The following is an 18,629-nucleotide window of genomic DNA, read 5'->3' as shown; positions in this document are numbered from 1 at the left end:
AATGCACCACTCTAACCACCCACCAGGGGGGGCTACTGAGCTAACATGTCCAGCTATCCCTACAGCATGAACAGGACCACACACATCCCCCCAGGTGGCAGGCGCCCTTGGCCAGGGTCTGGGGCAGCATGAGTGTGTTTGTGTGTAAAAAAGAGCAATGCAAGGTTATTATAAAAGCCAAATGAATGATTAGTAAGAGTAAGTCGTTTTAGTAAAAGCTGGATATGGAGCTTGGTGGATGAAGCAGGAGAGAGGGCAGGTTTGGAGCCGGGCGAGCCCACGATGCAGTGATGGAGCTGGGGCTTGGGGTCAGCTTGAGGGTGGGGTGGAGGTCCTCTCCAGGGCCTGGGTGGGGGTCTGTCTGAGAGGGAGAGTGGGGGTAGGGCGTACAGGGTGGGTTAGAGGGTTCCTACCCGAGCTAAAGCCTCTTCCACAGTGATCATTTTCTCCTTCACCATCATCATCAGCTGGATGCGCTCTTCATCACTCATGGTGATCTCACTGGCCACATAGCCTATGTCCTCTCCTAGACAAAGGTCAGAGAAAGTCAATGGTCAGGGCTAAAGTCAGAGAATTATAAAACAGCTGGGGCATAACATAGAGTATTATGGAATAACATGAAAAATGGGCCAAAAATAAGTAATTCCCAGATAATAAATATGATATTAGAATTGAACAATGTAATTTCCATGAAAATAACACACGATATAACAAAGTGTAATAATGTCATACCTTTTGACGTCTGCTGCATGACTCCCTTCTGAGACGTCTTGCGGAAATTCTGCCAGAAGGATTTGTTCTTCTTCTTATTGTCCCATTTACCTAGGAGGAACAGAGAGAGAGAGAGATATTCAGTCAGACAACACTACGACACACACTCACAGACACCCAGACACATCAAAAGGACCCAGTGTTTAAGAGAGAGCATTATCTGGGGTGCAAATAAGGAAATGTTTAGAATTCAATTTTACTTGATTTATTCGCTACCGGTAATTCAAATAAAATTGACCCCAACCCTGCTGGATAGCTAGAAACAGTAACAGAAAACAGTATTTTTTGTTAAAGGTTGATTGCTACTAACCTCCAGAGCCGTCTTCAGAGCTGGACTTGTGCAGAGACATCCTGGAAAGTACAATGGTGACAGAGAGGAGAGAGAGGGTTAACATCAGAATAATAGATCCTTCTTTCTTCTCAGCATCACACACCATTACTTCTCTAGCACAGAGACGTCTAAACACTGGGGACGTCCAGTCAACTCTGTCCCTCTCAGATAGAACATATGCTGTTGTTTTGACGCGATGCTGCTGATCTGATCTGTCTCTGCATTTCTGGGTTTTTACTCTGGCTGCTGTTCAATGTCTTCACCACTAGAGGACAGAGGTGGAGCTCTACACACACACACAGGCTGGCTCCTGAGGAGCGCAGGGCAGAGATACCTTTAGAAGAGAGGAATGGGGGGATGAGAGGAGAAGAGGGTGGGGGTTGGAAGAGAGGAGTGGATGAGAGGAGAAGAGGAGAAGAAGGAGGGCAGGGCTGATGGGAAGATGGGGAGGGGATTGGAGTGGATGAAGAAGGGAAGGGGAGGGGCAAAGGAGATGGTAGAAGAGAAAAGGAGAAAATAGGGAATAAAAAAAGAGAAGACAGAGAGAAAACCACGGGGCAGACTCAGCCTGTTTCTGTTTCCACTTCCCTCCTCGGGATAGACAGAGTCGAGAGAGAGAGAGACACAGAGACGCAGAGAGAGAGGGAGAGAGAGAGAGAGAGGGAGGAAGAGAGAGAGAGATAGAGAGAGAGAGAGAGACAGCGACGCAGAGAGATAGAGAGCGAGAGGGAGGAAGAGAGAGAGAGAGACACAGAGAGATAGAGAGAGAGAGAGAGAGAGAGACACAGAGACGCAGAGAGATAGAGAGCGAGAGGGAGGAAGAGAGAGATGGGGGAAAGAGTTAAGAGAGCGTGGAAAGTTACTGGAGTGAGGAGGAGTAAGGATGCGAGAGCCTCAAAACTTTAATTTGACAACCTGATTCTCACTGCCCTCAAAAGCAAGAACTCAAGACGTTGAATAAGAAGACCCTAAAAGCTTCTCTAGAGTTCTATCAAACAATATAAATAGTACAGGTCTATCTATACATTGACAAATGTTATCCCAAGTAGTTCCAGTCTTGGGCTGATGTTTGAGTGTTGTTTTCTCCTATTCTCTGTTTATCCTCTTCCATTCCCTTTTACAGGGCAGCGCCCAACACAGAACACATGTTCACTGTGGCGAACTCTTTCTCTTGTTATGGAAGAAAGGGACACCACATGAATGGATCTGTTTTCAGTCTGTTTTCCAGAGAGGACTAAGACATGATAAACTCATTTGTTCTCTTCAGAGCCCAGGAAAAAACAGAGATGTTTGAGAGAGAGTGATTGGCATCATTTAAATGTATTAGTGGTATAATGATAGTATTATACGTTTATTAGAGTATTTTGTGTTCACCAGTATATGTGTCTATAGCAGTGTGTGTCTATAGCAGTGTGTGTCTATGGCAGTGTGTGTCTATAGCAGTGTGTGTCTATAGCAGTGTGTGTCTATGGCAGTGTGCGTCTATGGCAGTGTGTGTCTATAGCAGTGTGTGTCTATGGCAGTGTGTGTCTATAGCAGTGTGTGTCTATAGCAGTGTGTGTCTATAGCAGTGTGTGTCTATGGCAGTGTGTGTCTATGGCAGTGTGTGTCTATAGCAGTGTGTGTCTATGGCAGTGTGTGTCTATAGCAGTGTGTGTCTATAGCAGTGTGTGTCTATAGCAGTGTGTGTCTATAGCAGTGTGTGTCTATAGCAGTGTGTGTCTATAGCAGTGTGTGTCTATAGCAGTGTGTGTCTATAGCAGTGTGTGTCTATAGCAGTGTGTGTCTATGGCAGTGTGTGTCTATAGCAGTGTGTGTCTATAGCAGTGTGTGTCTGGCAGTGTGTGTCTATAGCAGTGTGTGTCTATGGCAGTGTGTGTCTATAGCAGTGTGTGTCTATAGCAGTGTGTGTCTATAGCAGTGTGTGTCTATGGCAGTGTGTGTCTATAGCAGTGTGTCTGGCAGTGTGTGTCTATAGCAGTGTGTGTCTATAGCAGTGTGTGTCTATAGCAGTGTGTGTCTATAGCAGTGTGTGTCTATGGCAGTGTGTGTCTATAGCAGTGTGTCTGGCAGTGTGTGTCTATAGCAGTGTGTGTCTACGGCAGTGTGTGTCTATGGCAGTGTGTGTCTATAGCAGTGTGTGTCTATAGCAGTGTGTGTCTATGGCAGTGTGTGTCTATAGCAGTGTGTGTCTATGGCAGTGTGTGTCTATAGCAGTGTGTGTCTGGCAGTGTGTGTCTATAGCAGTGTGTGTCTATAGCAGTGTGTGTCTGGCAGTGTGTGTCTATAGCAGTGTGTGTCTATGGCAGTGTGTGTCTATAGCAGTGTGTGTCTATAGCAGTGTGTGTCTGGCAGTGTGTGTCTATAGCAGTGTGTGTCTATGGCAGTGTGTGTCTATAGCAGTGTGTGTCTATAGCAGTGTGTGTCTATAGCAGTGTGTGTCTATGGCAGTGTGTGTCTATAGCAGTGTGTCTGGCAGTGTGTGTCTATAGCAGTGTGTGTCTACGGCAGTGTGTGTCTATGGCAGTGTGTGTCTATAGCAGTGTGTGTCTATAGCAGTGTGTGTCTATGGCAGTGTGTGTCTATAGCAGTGTGTGTCTATGGCAGTGTGTGTCTATAGCAGTGTGTGTCTGGCAGTGTGTGTCTATAGCAGTGTGTGTCTATAGCAGTGTGTGTCTATAGCAGTGTTTGTCTATAGCAGTGTGTGTCTGGCAGTGTGTGTCTATAGCAGTGTGTGTCTATAGCAGTGTGTGTCTGGCAGTGTGTGTCTGGCAGTGTGTGTCTATAGCAGTGTGTGTCTATGGCAGTGTGTGTCTATAGCAGTGTGTGTCTATGGCAGTGTGTGTCTATAGCAGTGTGTGTCTATGGCAGTGTGTGTCTATAGCAGTGTGTGTCTATAGCAGTGTGTGTCTATAGCAGTGTGTGTCTATGGCAGTGTGTGTCTATAGCAGTGTGTGTCTATGGCAGTGTGTGTCTGGCAGTGTGTGTCTATAGCAGTGTGTGTCTATAGCAGTGTGTGTCTATAGCAGTGTGTGTCTATGGCAGTGTGTGTCTATAGCAGTGTGTGTCTATAGCAGTGTGTGTCTACGGCAGTGTGTGTCTATGGCAGTGTGTGTCTATGGCAGTGTGTGTCTATAGCAGTGTGTGTCTATAGCAGTGTGTGTCTATAGCAGTGTGTGTCTATGGCAGTGTGTGTCTGGCAGTGTGTGTCTATAGCAGTGTGTGTCTATAGCAGTGTGTGTCTATAGCAGTGTGTGTCTATGGCAGTGTGTGTCTAAGGCAGTGGACAGTCTGTGGCAGTGCATTGTCTGTCAGTGCTCCCTGCTCTGTTGGAGTTATGGTTAAACACATGAATCATGCAGGGGGAGTCAGAGAGGACAGCTTGTCCAGTAGTAGAGGCCCACAGAGACACATTAAGTCTGTCTTCATCAGGCATCCAGTGACCCACAAACACCCCTCCTGAGAGAGATAAACTCAGGCCCTGGCCTCCATGCTAAACCCATCACACAAACACACACACAGACACACACACACATACACACACACACACCCACGCTGATGCATGCAGAGAGGTAGAGACAGGTGGTTGTCAGTTCAGTGAGGGTGGAGGCATTGTGTGTGTGTCTGTGGCAGGAACAAAACAAGCTCGACGGGTCTCCCCCTCCTCTTTGTGAGGGTGTGTGTGCATAGTAGACGTGACGGCCTTCTGGGTACTATGGGAAAGTTTAGGGCCGTTTAAAGCCTGGCTGCCATGGCAACATAATGAGATGCTAATGGAGGTCTGTATGCTTGCCACCTCCTCTCCTTCCCCTCATCTATCTCTCTATCCCCCTCTTTCTCTTCCTCTCTCTATTCTCTCTATCTCCGGGTTAGGCCCCAGTGGGCCCCAACTAATGCTAATAGAACTCCCTCAACAGAAGATATTTCTCCTGTAACCTAGCCCCCTGCTCCATGCTCTATAAATTACCACACACACACACACACACACACACACACACACACACACACACACACACACACACACACACACACACACACACCAATGTTTCTAGAGTCTGTCAGTCAGACCATTGTGTGCTGAAGCTACTTAACTGGTTTAGGCTAAATCTCTGCATGCTTCTTTATTTCCAACATTTCTCCTGCTTGGTTGCACTTTTTTTCTGCTTCAGCCAACTTTCTTGTTGTAAGTTAGTACAGGGAGGCAGACCTGTTGTAGCCTTTTCCTGCAGTCAATTACCCAAAGTGCCCTCTTTGACCCCATGGGTGGAATGTTATTCATATTTGTGATAATTTCATCATTAATAAAGATTTTAATAATGAACCCGAGGAAAATCTGGTGTTTCCATGTCAAACAGTTTTGCTATATTTCAGTCTTCTGTTATGTATGTGTAATATTGGGATGCAAACTCAACAAATGTTAAGCCTTCTACCATGTGTGTGAGGTGCATAGATTTGTTTAAGACTAACAAGAAACACTCTGTGTGACCCTGATTTAGCCCACTGCAGTAAAAGGTTTGGTTCTAAACTTCCTGTTGTAACTGTACACAAAGCAACGTCATACAGAGAAGGTGAGTCCAGGACAGAACCATGTATGTTGTGTGAAGGAGCATGTGCAACAGTCAGTAAGCAGTGCCTTTACTTTCCTTGTGGGGTGGAGAGTTTTAGTCATGATTGAATTATGCCACAGGAGAGTAAGGAGTGTTCCATAAAGACAGTTCTGGCTCTGTATCTCTCTCGCTGTTGGGTGTGTGTACTATGCCTCGCCATCGCAGTGAGGAAATACTCTGGGGAAATCAGACTGAGATGACTTGGCCTGAAAGCTGGTGTTTTAGTTAGTATTTTCAGAGATCTATGTGGAGGTTAAATGAGGACAGATTGTACAGTGCTATGCCAGCACTAAGCTTCTCTACGTCCACACGCACACCACAATGAGGAGTGAGGCAGAGAGAAATACACACGTGCACACACACACCTCTACAAGGGTAATGAAGCAGCCAGGGACAGGGCCTGAAAGCTCGCAGCAGGTAGCGCTCAGTCCACTGGCTACAGTAATAGACACACACACACACACACACACACACACACACACACACACACACACACACACACACACACACACACACACACACACACACACACACACACACACACACACACACACACACACACACACACACACACACACACACACACACACACACACACAGACACCGATCATCCCTCTCAAGCTCACAGCAGGGCGTCCACTCTTACAATGGGAGTCCTTACAAGGAGCCAACAGTGCGGTGAATCGCTAGAGCCCAGAGAAAGTCAATGGAGAGAGAGGAGAGAGAGGACGTAGCAGTTCTCTAGGAGAAAAGATGACCTAATAATGATATAGATCCTGTGTCATGTGATGTGTCTGTTATATATCTGTCTCCCTCAGTGATAATGTCAACAGCTGGTGGCTCACTACACTACACCAGCTCTGTGGGGAGAGTGCTGACAAGGAAAAAAGAGACACATAGCTAGCCCACAGAGCTCCTGGCATCCGGCTGTGTGTGTATGTGTGTGTACAATGCCTTGCAAAAGTATTCATCCCCCTTGTCATTTTTCCTATTTTGTTGCATTAAAAACTGTAATTTAAATGAATTTTATTTGGATTTCATGTAATGGACATACACAAAATAATCCAAATTGGTGAAGTGAAATAAAAAATATAAATAAATTAAACATGAAAAAGTGATGCGTGCATACAGTAGGTCAAAAATGTATTTAGTCAGCCACCAATTGTGCAAGTTCTCCCACTTAAAAAGATGAGAGAGGCCTGTAAATTTCATGACAGACAAAATGAGAAAAAAAATCCAGAAAGTCACATTGTAGGATTTTTAAAGAATTTATTTGCAAATTATGGTGGAAAATAAGTATTTGGTCACCTACAAACAAGCAAGATTTCTGGCTCTCACAGACCTGTAACGTCTTCTTTAAGAGGCTCCTCTGTCCTCCACTCATTACCTGTATTAATGGCACCTGTTTGAACTTGTTATCAGTATAAAAGACACCTGTCCACAACCTCAAACAGTCACACTCCAAACTCCACTATGGCCAAGACCAAAGAGCTGTCAAAGGACACCAGAAACAAAATTGTAGACCTGCACCAGGCTGGGAAGACTGAATCTGCAATAGGTAAGCAGATTGGTTTGAAGAAATCAACTGTGGGAGCAATTATTAGGAAATGGAAGACATACAAGACCACTGATAATCTCCCTCGATCTGGGGCTCCACGCAAGATTTCACCCCGCGGGGTCAAAATGATCACAAGAACGGTGAGCAAAAACCCAGAACCACACGAGGGGACCTAGTGAATGACCTGCAGAGAGCTGGGACCAGAGTAACAAAGCCTACCATCAGTAACATACTACGTCGCCAGGGACTCAAATCCTGCAGTGCCAGACGTGTCCCCCTGCTTAAGCCAGTACATGTCCAGGCCTGTCTGAAGTTTGCTAGAGAGCATATGGATGATCCAGAAGAAGATTGGGAGAATGTCATATGGTCAGATGAAACCAAAATCAACTTGTCGTGTTTGGAGGACAAAGAATGCTGAGTTGCATCCAAAGAACACTATACCTACTGTGAAGCATGGGGGTGGAAACATCATGCTTTGAGGCTGTGTTTCTGCAAAGGGATCAGGACGACTGATCTGTGTAAAGGAAAGAATGAATGGGGCCATGTATCGTGAGATTTTGAGTGAAAACCTCCTTCCATCAGCAAGGGCATTGAAGATGAAACGTGGCTGGGTCTTTCTGTCACGTTCTGACCTCTATTTCCTTTGTTTTTGTATTTATTTAGTATGGTCAGGGCGTGAGTTGGGTGGGCAGTCTGTTTGTTTTTCTATGTTTTGGGGCAGTTCTATGTTTTCGGCCTAGTATGGTTCTCAATCAGAGGCAGGTGTCATTAGTTGTCTCTGATTGAGAATCATACTTAGGTAGCCTGGGTTTCACTGTGTGTTTGTGGGTGATTGTTCCTGTCTTTGTGTAGTATTCACCAGATAGGCTGTATTAGGTTTTGAGTTCTCACGTTTCTTGTTTTTTCGTTAGTTTGTTCATGTATAGTGTCGTGAATAAAATACAATGAACAACCACCACGCTGCGCTTTGGTCCGCCTCTACTTCACAAGAAGAGAATCGTTACAGAATCACCCACCTCAACAGGACCAAGCGGTGTGGTAATGGGCAAAGGAAAAAGCAGCAGCAGGAGCAGCGCGAGGAGGTATGGACATGGGAGGACGAATTAGACGGAAGAGGACCCTGGGCTCAGCCAGGAGAATATCGCCGTCCCAAAGAAGAACTGGAGGCGGCGAAAGCGGAGAGGCGCTGGTATGAGGAGGCAGCGCGGCGTCGTGGATGGAAGCCCGGGAGTCAGCCCCAAAAATGTATTGGGGGGGGGCTAACAGGGAGTATGGCTACGCCAGGTAGGAGACCTGAGCCAACTTCCTGTGGTTACCGGGGGGCTAGAGAGACCGGGCAGGCACCGTGTTATGCTGTGGAGCGCACGGTGTCCCCAGTGCGGGTGCACAGCCCGGTGCGGTACATTCCAGCTCCGCGTATCGGCCGGGCTAGAGTGGGCATCGAGCCAAGTGCCATGAAGCCGGCTCTACGCATCTGGTCTCCAGTGCGTCTCCTTGGGCCGGCTTACATGGCACCAGCCTTGCGCACGGTGTCCCCGGTTCGCCTGCATAGCCCAGTGCGGGCTATTCCACCTCGCCGCACTGGCAGGGCGACCGGGACCATTCAACCGGGTAAGGTTGGGCAGGCTCGGTGCTCAAGAGCTCCAGTGCGCCTGCACGGCCCGGTCTATCCGTCACCACCTCCACACCCCAGCCCTCCGGTGGCAGCTCCCCGTACCAGGCTGTCTCTCCGGCCCATCCGTCCAGAGCCTTCCTCCTCTCCAGCGCTGCCGGAGTCTCCCGCCTCTCCGGCGCTACCAGAGCCTTCCTCCTCTCCAGCGCTGCCGGAGTCTCCCGTCTGTCCGGCGCCTCTGCCGGAGCCTCCCGCCTGTCCGGCGCCTCTGCCGGAGCCTCCCGCCTGTCCGGCGCCTCTGCCGGAGCCTCCCGCCTGTCCGGCGCCGCTGCCGGAGCCTCCCGCCTGTCCGGTGCCTCTGCCGGAGCCTCCCGCCTGTCCGGCGCCTCTGCCGGAGCCTCCCGCCTGTCCGGCGCCTCTGCCGGAGCCTCCCGCCTGTCCGGCGCCTCTGCCGGAGCCTCCCGCCTGTCCGGCGCCTCTGCCGGAGCCTCCCGCCTGTCCGGCGCCTCTGCCGGAGCCTCCCGCCTGCCCGGCGCCTCTGCCGGAGCTTCCCGTCTGCCCGGCGCCATCGGAGCTTCCCGTCTGCCCAACGCCGCCAGTCTGCCCAGCGCCGCCAGTGTCGCCCGTCTGCCCAGCGCCGCCAGCGCCGCCCGTCTGCCCAGCGCCGCCAGCGCCGCCCGTCTGCCCAGCGCCGCCAGCGCCGCCCGTCTGCCCAGCGCCGCCAGCGCCGCCCGTCTGCCCAGCGCCGCCAGTGCCGCCCGTCTGCCCAGCGCCGCCAGTGCCGCCCGTCTGCCAGGAGCCGCCAGTGCCGCCCGTCAGCCAGGAGCCGCCAGTGCCGCCCGTCAGCCAGGGGCCGCCAGTGCCGCCAGTCAGCCAGGGGCCGCCAGTGCCGCCAGTCAGCCAGGGGCCGCCAGTGCCGCCAGTCAGCCAGGGGCCGCCAGTGCCGCCAGTCAACCAGGTGCCGCCAGTCAGCCAGGGGCCGCCAGTCAGCCAGGGGCCGCCAGTGCCGCCAGTCAGCCAGGGGCCGCTAGAGCCCCTCCGCCCGGAGCAGCTGTCCCTCTGTCCCGAGCAGCTGTCCCTCTGTCCCGAGCAGCTGTCCCTCTGTCCCGAGCAGCTGTCCCTCTGTCCCGAGCAGCTGTCCCTCTGTCCCGAGCAGCTGTCCCTCTGTCCCGAGCAGCTGTCCCTCTGTCCCGAGAAGCTGCCCCTCTGTCCCAAGCAGCCCCTCTGTCCAGTGGGGTCATTGAGAGGGGTGGGCATGGTGAGTAAGCCACGGAGGCGGACAATAAGGCGGACTGAGACAATGGCGAAGTGGGGTCCGCGTCCCGCGCCAGAGCCGCCACCGCGGACAGACGCCCACCCAGACCCTCCCCTATAGGTCAAGGTTTTGCGGCCGGAGTCCGCACCTTTGGGGGGGGGGTACTGTCACGTTCTGACCTCTATTTCCTTTGTTTTTGTATTTATTTAGTATGGTCAGGGCGTGAGTTGGGTGGGCAGTCTGTTTGTTTTTCTATGTTTTGGGGCAGTTCTATGTTTTCGGCCTAGTATGGTTCTCAATCAGAGGCAGGTGTCATTAGTTGTCTCTGATTGAGAATCATACTTAGGTAGCCTGGGTTTCACTGTGTGTTTGTGGGTGATTGTTCCTGTCTTTGTGTAGTATTCACCAGATAGGCTGTATTAGGTTTTGAGTTCTCACGTTTCTTGTTTTTTCGTTAGTTTGTTCATGTATAGTGTCGTGAATAAAATACAATGAACAACCACCACGCTGCGCTTTGGTCCGCCTCTACTTCACAAGAAGAGAATCGTTACACTTTCAGCATGACAATGATCCCAAACACACCGCCCGGGCAACGAAGGAGTGGCTTCGTAAGAAGCATTTCAAGGTCCTGGAGTGGCCTAGCCAGTCTCCAGAACTCAACCCCATAGAAAATATTTGGAGGGAGTTGAAAGTCCGTGTTGCCCAGCAACAGCCCCAGAACATCACTGCTCTAGAGGAGATCTGCATGGAGGAATGGGCCAAAATACCAGAAACAGTGTGTGAAAACCTTGTGAAGACTTACAGAAAACGTTTGACCTCTGTCATTGCCAACAAAGGGTATATAACAAAGAATTGAGATAAACTTTTGGAGCAGTTTTGCCTTGAAGAATGGGCAAAAATCCCAGTGGCTAAATGTGCCAAGCTTATAGAGACATACCCCAAGTGACTTGCAGCTGTAATTGCTACAAAAGGTGGCTCTACAAAGTATTGACTTTGGCGGGGTGAATAGTTATGCACGCTCAAGTTTTCTGTTTTTTGTGTATTTCACAATAAAAAATATTTTGCATCTTCAAAGTGGTAGACATGTTGTTGTAAATCAAGGTTGTAAGGCAACAAAATAGGAAAAATGCCAAGGAGGGTGAATACTTTCGCAAGCCACTGTATTTGCATTCAGCATGTATGTGTACTTATACACTGTGTGTGTGTGTATGCGTGTGTGTGTGTGTGTGTGTGTGTGTGTGTGTGTGTGTGTGTGTGTGTGTGTGTGTGTGTGTGTGTGTAAGACCTAACCACTTGGTATGAGGGGGTCCCAGTGTTCCGGGATGGACAATGAGAACAGCTAACGCTAGGGAGCGGAGTCATATCCCACAGGAAGACCAGTAGGGTGACCCCTGTAAAGGTAAAGGTCAGATGTCACAGGGATATCCTCTATGCAACAAGATCTTCTAAATTTGACGTAGTAAGGATCTATTTTTGAAGCATTAAATCCTTGTGGTTACAACGTTAATTCTGTGTGGTTACAGGGTTAATTCCGTTTGGTTACAGGGTTAATTCCGTGTGGTTACAGGGTTAATTCCGTTTGGTTACAACGTTAATTCCGTGTGGTTACAGGGTTAATTCCGTGTGGTTACAGGGTTAATTCCGTGTGGTTACAGGGTAATTCCACGTGGTTACAGGGTTAATTCCGTGTGGTTACAGGGTAATTCCGCGTGGTTACAGGGTTAATTCCGTGTGGTTACAGGGTTAATTCCGCGTGGTTACAGGGTTAATTCCGTGTGGTTACAACGTTAATTTAGTGTGGTTACAGGGTTAATTTTGTTTGGTTACAGGGTAATTCCGCGTGGTTACAGGGTTAATTCCGTGTGGTTACAGGGTAATTCCGCGTGGTTACAGGGTTAATTCCGCGTGGTTACAGGGTTAATTCCGCGTGGTTACAGGGTTAATTCCGTTTGGTTACAGGGTAATTCCGCGTGGTTACAGGGTTAATTCCGTTTGGTTACAGGGTAATTCCGCGTGGTTACAGGGTTAATTCCGTGTGGTTACAGGGTTAATTCCGTGTGGTTACAGGGTAATTCCGTGTGGTTACAGGGTTAATTCCGTGTGGTTACAGGGTAATTCCGCGTGGTTACAGGGTTAATTCCGTTTGGTTACAGGGTTAATTCCGTGTGGTTACAGGGTAATTCCGTGTGGTTACAGGGTTAATTCCGTGTGGTTACAGGGTTAATTCCGTGTGGTTACAGGGTAATTCCGCGTGGTTACAGGGTTAATTCCGCGTGGTTACAGGGTTAATTCCGTGTGGTTACAGGGTAATTCCGTGTGGTTACAGGGTTAATTCCGTGTGGTTACAGGGTAATTCCGCGTGGTTACAGGGTTAATTCCGTTTGGTTACAGGGTTAATTCCGTGTGGTTACAGGGTAATTCCGTGTGGTTACAGGGTTAATTCCGTGTGGTTACAGGGTAATTCCGTGTGGTTACAGGGTAATTCCGTGTGGTTACATGTTAACAGTTCAGGCATTAATTCCAAGAGGTTTGGTTAGGGCTATGGTTTGGGGAAGGCTTAAAAAAAAAAAATGATGCAGTATTACCATCAAGTATTCTCAGAGCTTGCTAGTGCATTGTGAACTGCTGTAGCGCAGTGGTCTGATCAGTGTACTTTGTCTCCCAGCATCATGAGTTCGTGCCCAGTGCTAGGCAAGTATTTTTTATTTATTTTGTGAGAGCAGAGGAAGACATATGGGGCGGCAGGGTAGCCTAGTGGTTAGAGCGTTGGACTAGTAACCGGAAGGTTGCGAGTTCAAACCCCCGAGCTGACAAGGTACAAATCTGTCGTTCTGCCCCTGAACAGGCAGTTAACCCACTGTTCCCAGGCCGTCATTGAAAATAAGAATTTGTTCTTAACTGACTTGCCTGGTTAAATAAAGGTAAAATAAAAAATAAAAATAAAACATATATCGATGTTCTCCGCACTTTTTCAAACATCTGAAATCAAAGTCTATTTTCAGTGATCTGGCTGCCTCTATGAGAGAAACACTGAGGACAGTCATATGACAGGACACACACACACATACACACAAGTGTTCTGACTAACAGGAAATCAAAGCTTCATGCAGGCCACAACATCGCCTCATGAAATCAATGTTATGCTGACTCTTTTCGGATTTTCCAATATGACACTGTTGCCGAAACAAGACATTCTCATGGTATGGGTGTTGTTTCAAACCTATATGGTCTTTAAGAAACAATATTTATTGATCTTCAAGTGAACACTTTTGAACCCATCCACAAAGGTAGCCTATGCTTTGTGTAATTGACAGCACTCACACAATGTGCAGACTACATCAACTCTGGCCCTTTGAAACCATATTAAAGTCATTCACTGCTCAGTTGGCCAACCAAGCATTATCCCTGGCTGTCCATCAAAGACTAGTAACCTCTGTTGTCCTTTCCTAACGATAGGCCTGTCTCTCGCCACTCTCTCCACAGCCAACTTTGTGTGGTGATCAATAAATCAGAAGAGGAAGTTCCCTATTTGGCCCCTCCATGCGTTGGTGTTAGTTGGAGTGTGCTTTTGTGTCTTGATCACCTCACTCCGAGCCGCTGTGGGCTGTGCATTGTGGGAGCTGTACCCACTTCGTGCCGATGGAGGGATGGAACAGGCAGGCAGGGTGGCATGCTCAGAGGAAGTCCGGGTAATGTTCTGTGGGCCATTGTCCCGATGGGAGAGGTGAGGATAGGACCATAGCAGGACAGGAATATGTTTGAAAAGAGGGGGAAAGAGTGTCTGTCTGTCCACAATAGCATGCAGTCAATGGGGAGGATGGAGGGGAGACAGGCCGGCACTATTTCTTCATAGAGGAAATGGCAAGCCAGGGGTCACTGAGACTATAAAGGGGGTAGGGGTGGGGGATGAATGTGCCAGGGAATGAACCATGCCTCCCTTTCAACTTCGAAATAGGTGGTATGGCGAGATGCAAGGGCAGGGGGTGAGGGAGAAAGTTCTGGGGTGAAATGAGCTCTGATGAGGGACTCAGGGGTGAGCGGATGGGGTGAGGGTGAGTACAAGAAACGAGTGCAGAAAGAGAGCTACATTGCTACAGAAAGGGGGACTCCCTCCTCCCTCATTCTTGATGGCATTCTAATAATCAGAGAACGAGTTCGCACCCTCCATCTGGTTCCTATCGGCCCCAGTCCCAGCTTCAAGTCCTACAGTACAACACTCAGACCAGAATATATAATAACTCTGGTATGTGGCTCCTCAGCTGCACGTGGGCATCACATGAACAGACCAACTCCAAAGGGGCAGGGGTTTTATAATAGGAATGTATTGGGAGTGGGGACTCTGAACTGAACCTCACTCCCAGTCCCCATAGCCTTTCATCTGCTCAGCCTTTACTACTAAATCACACTCCTCCCAACACAAACAATGCTGCTACATCACTGGTCCCTGGGACAGGGAGACATTTATTTAAATTACAGTCTTAGTGACTACGAGTGTCAGTGATTAATAACACAGCGACAACGACTGTCAGTGATTAACAACACAGTGACTGTGACTGTCGTAGTGATTAACAACACAGTGACAGTGACTGTCATAGTGATTACCAACACAGTGACTGTGATTGTCATAGTGTTTAACAACACAGTGACTGTGATTGTCATAGTGATTACCAACACAGTGACTGTGACTGTCATAGTGATTAACAACACAGTGACTGTGACTGTCATAGTGATTACCAACACAGTGACTGTGATTGTCATAGTGATTAACAACACAGTGACTGTGACTGTCATAGTGATTACCAACACAGTGACTGTGACTGTCATTGTCACGGGCGTCGTAAGAAGCGGACCAAGGTGCAGTGTGGAGAGCGTACATTTTCTTTTATTGATATAAAATGTCGCCAACAAAACAAAGGAACGACCATGAAGCTTAACAGGGCTATAGTGCCATTAACAAAAGTTAACTACCCACACTGAAAGGAGGGAAAAAGGGCTACCTAAGTATGATTCCCAATCAGAGACAATGATAGACAGCTGCCCCTGATTGAGAACCATACCCGGCCAAATCATAGAAACATAGAAAACAAAACATAGAATGCCCACCCAAATCACTTCCAGACCAAACCAACATAGAGACATAAAAAGGCTACACAGTGACTGTGACTGTCATAGTGATTATCAATACAGTGACTGTGACTGTCAGTGATTAACAACACAGTGACTGTCATATTGATTACCAACACAGTGACTGTGACTGTCATATTGATTACCAACAGTGACTGTGACTGTCATGGTGATTATCAATACAGTGACTGTGACAGTCATATTGATTACCAACACAGTGACTGTGACTGGCATATGGATTACCAACACAGTGACTGTGACAGTCATATTGATTACCAACACAGTGACTGTGACTGGCATATGGATTACCAACACAGTGACTGTGACTGTCATATGGATTACCAACACAGTGACTGTGACTGTCAGTGATTAACAACACAGTGACTGTGACTGTCATATTAATTACCAACACAGTGATTGTGACTATCATAGTGGTTACCAACACAGTGACTGTGACTGTCATATTGATTAGCAACACAGTGACTGTGACTGTCATAGTGGTTACCAACACAGTGACTGTGACTGTCATATTGATTAGCAACACAGTGACTGTGACTGTCATAGTGGTTACCAACACAGTGACTGTGACTGTCATATTGATTAGCAACACAGTGACTGTGACTGTAATAGTGATTACCAACACAGTGACTGTCATATTGATTACTAACACAGTGACTGTGACTGTCATATTGATTACCAACACAGTGACTGTGACTGTCCTATTGATTACCAACACAGTGACTGTGACTGGCATAGTGAGTATCAATACAGTGACTGTGACTGCCATAGTGATTACAACACAGTGACTGTGACTCTCATATTGATTAACAACACAGTAACTGTGACAGTCATATTGATTAACAACACAGGATGAGTGTTTGATGACTGGTTCATGAAGTCCTGGGAGGTGGCAGGTCCTAGTGAGTAAGAAATTCGAGCGTTTGTATGCACACACACACATTCACATGCACGCACGGATGCGCACACCCACGGACACACCCAAGCAGGCACACACACACACGCTTGCATGCACAGACACACTGGGGGGACAGGAACCGGTGAGGAGTACTCTGTAGTAAGGGTTCTACATAGAACCAAAAAGGGTTCTACCTGGAACCAAAAAGGGTTCTACCTATGGGGACAGCCGAAGAACCCTTTAAGGTTCTAGATAGCACCTTTTTTTCTAATAGTGTAGTACCCCACCCATATCCCCTCCTGTCCTCATCTCTAGCATGTTGTAATCGGTCCATCTCCCCCTCCTCTCTACCCCTGTCTCCCCTCCCCTTCTCCAGCTGACACAATGGGAGGAAGGAAGCCTGGAGGGCTGTAGAATGGTGCCTGGGGAGAGGTCATAGGGAGGAAACAGAGAGCAGAGCTTGGCTGGCCTTCCGTCAGTCACAGAGGGACGTGACAGAGAGGAGGGAGTTAGACTTGAGTCACTCTGTGTTACTCAAATAATGGTGTGTGTGTGTTTGTGGTTGTGTCTGTCACCATAGGCATGGGGAAGTGACTGGGCCTAGACTGACTGTAATAAGGTGTCCTCTACTGTCCACTCCTATCCATAACTCCAGTGTAAGAGTCCAGTCAGGTCTACAATTTTGTTTCTGGTGTCCTTTGACAGCTCTTTGGTCTTGGCCATAGTGGAGTTTGGAGTGTGACTGTTTGAGGTTGTGGACAGGTGTCTTTTATACTGATAACAAGTTCAAACAGGTGCCATTAATACAGGTAATGAGTGGAGGACAGAGGAGCCTCTTAAAGAAGACGTTACAGGTCTGTGAGAGCCAGAAATCTTGCTTGTTTGTAGGTGACCAAATACTTATTTTCCACCATAATTTGCAAATAAATTCTTTAAAAATCCTACAATGTGACTTTCTGGATTTTTTTTCTCATTTTGTCTGTCATGAAATTTACAGGCCTCTCTCATCTTTTTAAGTGGGAGAACTTGCACAATTGGTGGCTGACTAAATACATTTTTGACCTACTGTATGCACGCATCACTTTTTCATGTTTAATTTATTTATATTTTTTATTTCACTTCACCAATTTGGATTATTTTGTGTATGTCCATTACATGAAATCCAAATAAAATTCATTTAAATTACAGTTTTTAATGCAACAAAATAGGAAAAATGACAAGGGGGATGAATACTTTTGCAAGGCATTGTACACACACATACACACACAGCCGGATGCCAGGAGCTCTGTGGGCTAGCTATGTGTCTCTTTTTTCCTTGTCAGCACTCTCCCCACAGAGCTGGTGTAGTGTAGTGAGCCACCAGCTGTTGACATTATCACTGAGGGAGACAGATATATAATAGACACATCACATGACACAGGATCTATATCATTATTAGGTCATCTTTTCTCCTAGAGAACTGCTACGTCCTCTCTCTCCTCTCTCTCCATTGACTTTCTCTGGGCTCTAGCGATTCACCGCACTGTTGGCTCCTTGTAAGGAGTCCCATTGTTAGAGTGGACGCCCTGCTGTGAGCTTGAGAGGGATGATCGGTGTCTGTGTGTGTGTCTCTGTGTGGTTGTATGTGTGTGTGTGTGTGCGCATGCATGCGTGCGTGCATGTGTGTGTGTGTGGTACTGTAGCCAGTGGACTGAGCACTACCTACTGCGATCTTTCAGGCCCTGTCCCTGACTGCTTCATTACCCTTGTAGAGGTCATTTTAAATTCACAACACCAATTTGGATTATTTTGTGTATGTCCATTACATGAAATCCAAATAAAAATCCATTCAAATTACAGGTTGTAATGCAACAAAATAGGAAAAATGCCAAGGGGAATGAATACTTTTGCAAGACACTGTATATGGCTGCTATGTTTGCATGTGATCAGGGGTGTTTTCATTCTGCCAATTCTGTTGAAAAACATTTCTTAAACGGAATGAAACAGGGATACTTGAATTTGTCCAATACAAACTCTCGTTTGCAGATGTTGGACTGATGACTACACCCTAGATCAGCTAGATGCAGGCAAGTGTGCAAGGTAGTACTGAATGTGTCACTGTCTGTCACCTTGATTACAACAACAAAAAATCTCGACCTGTGCACCTATGTTGTAAACTTTAGTTCATATGCTAGGTTGTAGCAACCCCATGATGAGTATAGGGAACATTTGAGTATCATGTAGTAGCCTAAACCTATCGATGTTACAATGAGCTGGTTGAACGGAATATGAATGACAGTCAGCCAATATTCTGTAATAGAAATAAGGCCATGCTCATAAAAAGATTATCGTCCTCCCTCATCTTAAACATCACTGACCGTCACTGCAGTGTATAATTAATGATGTGTTGTGACTAAGTACTGATGTTGTTACCTTTGACCTATTTAACTGCCAGTATCAAATGTCTGCCAGTGTT

General features: G+C 47.5%; 1 protein-coding gene across 6 annotated transcripts in view; it reads right to left on the bottom strand.

The window, feature by feature from the left end:
- Positions 1 to 18,629, bottom strand: part of LOC110522376 (SAM and SH3 domain-containing protein 1) — a 295,924-nt gene that overhangs the window by 37,399 nt on the left and 239,896 nt on the right. For all 6 annotated transcript variants that reach the window (XM_021600727.2, XM_021600728.2, XM_021600731.2 and 3 more), the window contains exons 5-7: positions 1,082 to 1,122; positions 733 to 822; positions 414 to 526 (exon numbers count right to left, since the gene is read on the bottom strand). In XM_021600727.2, the coding sequence (XP_021456402.2) occupies positions 414 to 526; positions 733 to 822; positions 1,082 to 1,122 (244 nt within the window). The remainder of the gene's footprint in view (positions 1 to 413; positions 527 to 732; positions 823 to 1,081; positions 1,123 to 18,629) is intronic.

This window comes from Oncorhynchus mykiss, chromosome 4 (assembly GCF_013265735.2).
Source record: "Oncorhynchus mykiss isolate Arlee chromosome 4, USDA_OmykA_1.1, whole genome shotgun sequence".
Taxonomy (NCBI): Eukaryota; Metazoa; Chordata; class Actinopteri; order Salmoniformes; family Salmonidae; genus Oncorhynchus; species Oncorhynchus mykiss.
The sequence above is the reverse complement of the archived record's forward strand: the minus strand, read 5'-3'. Positions and strand labels throughout refer to the sequence as shown.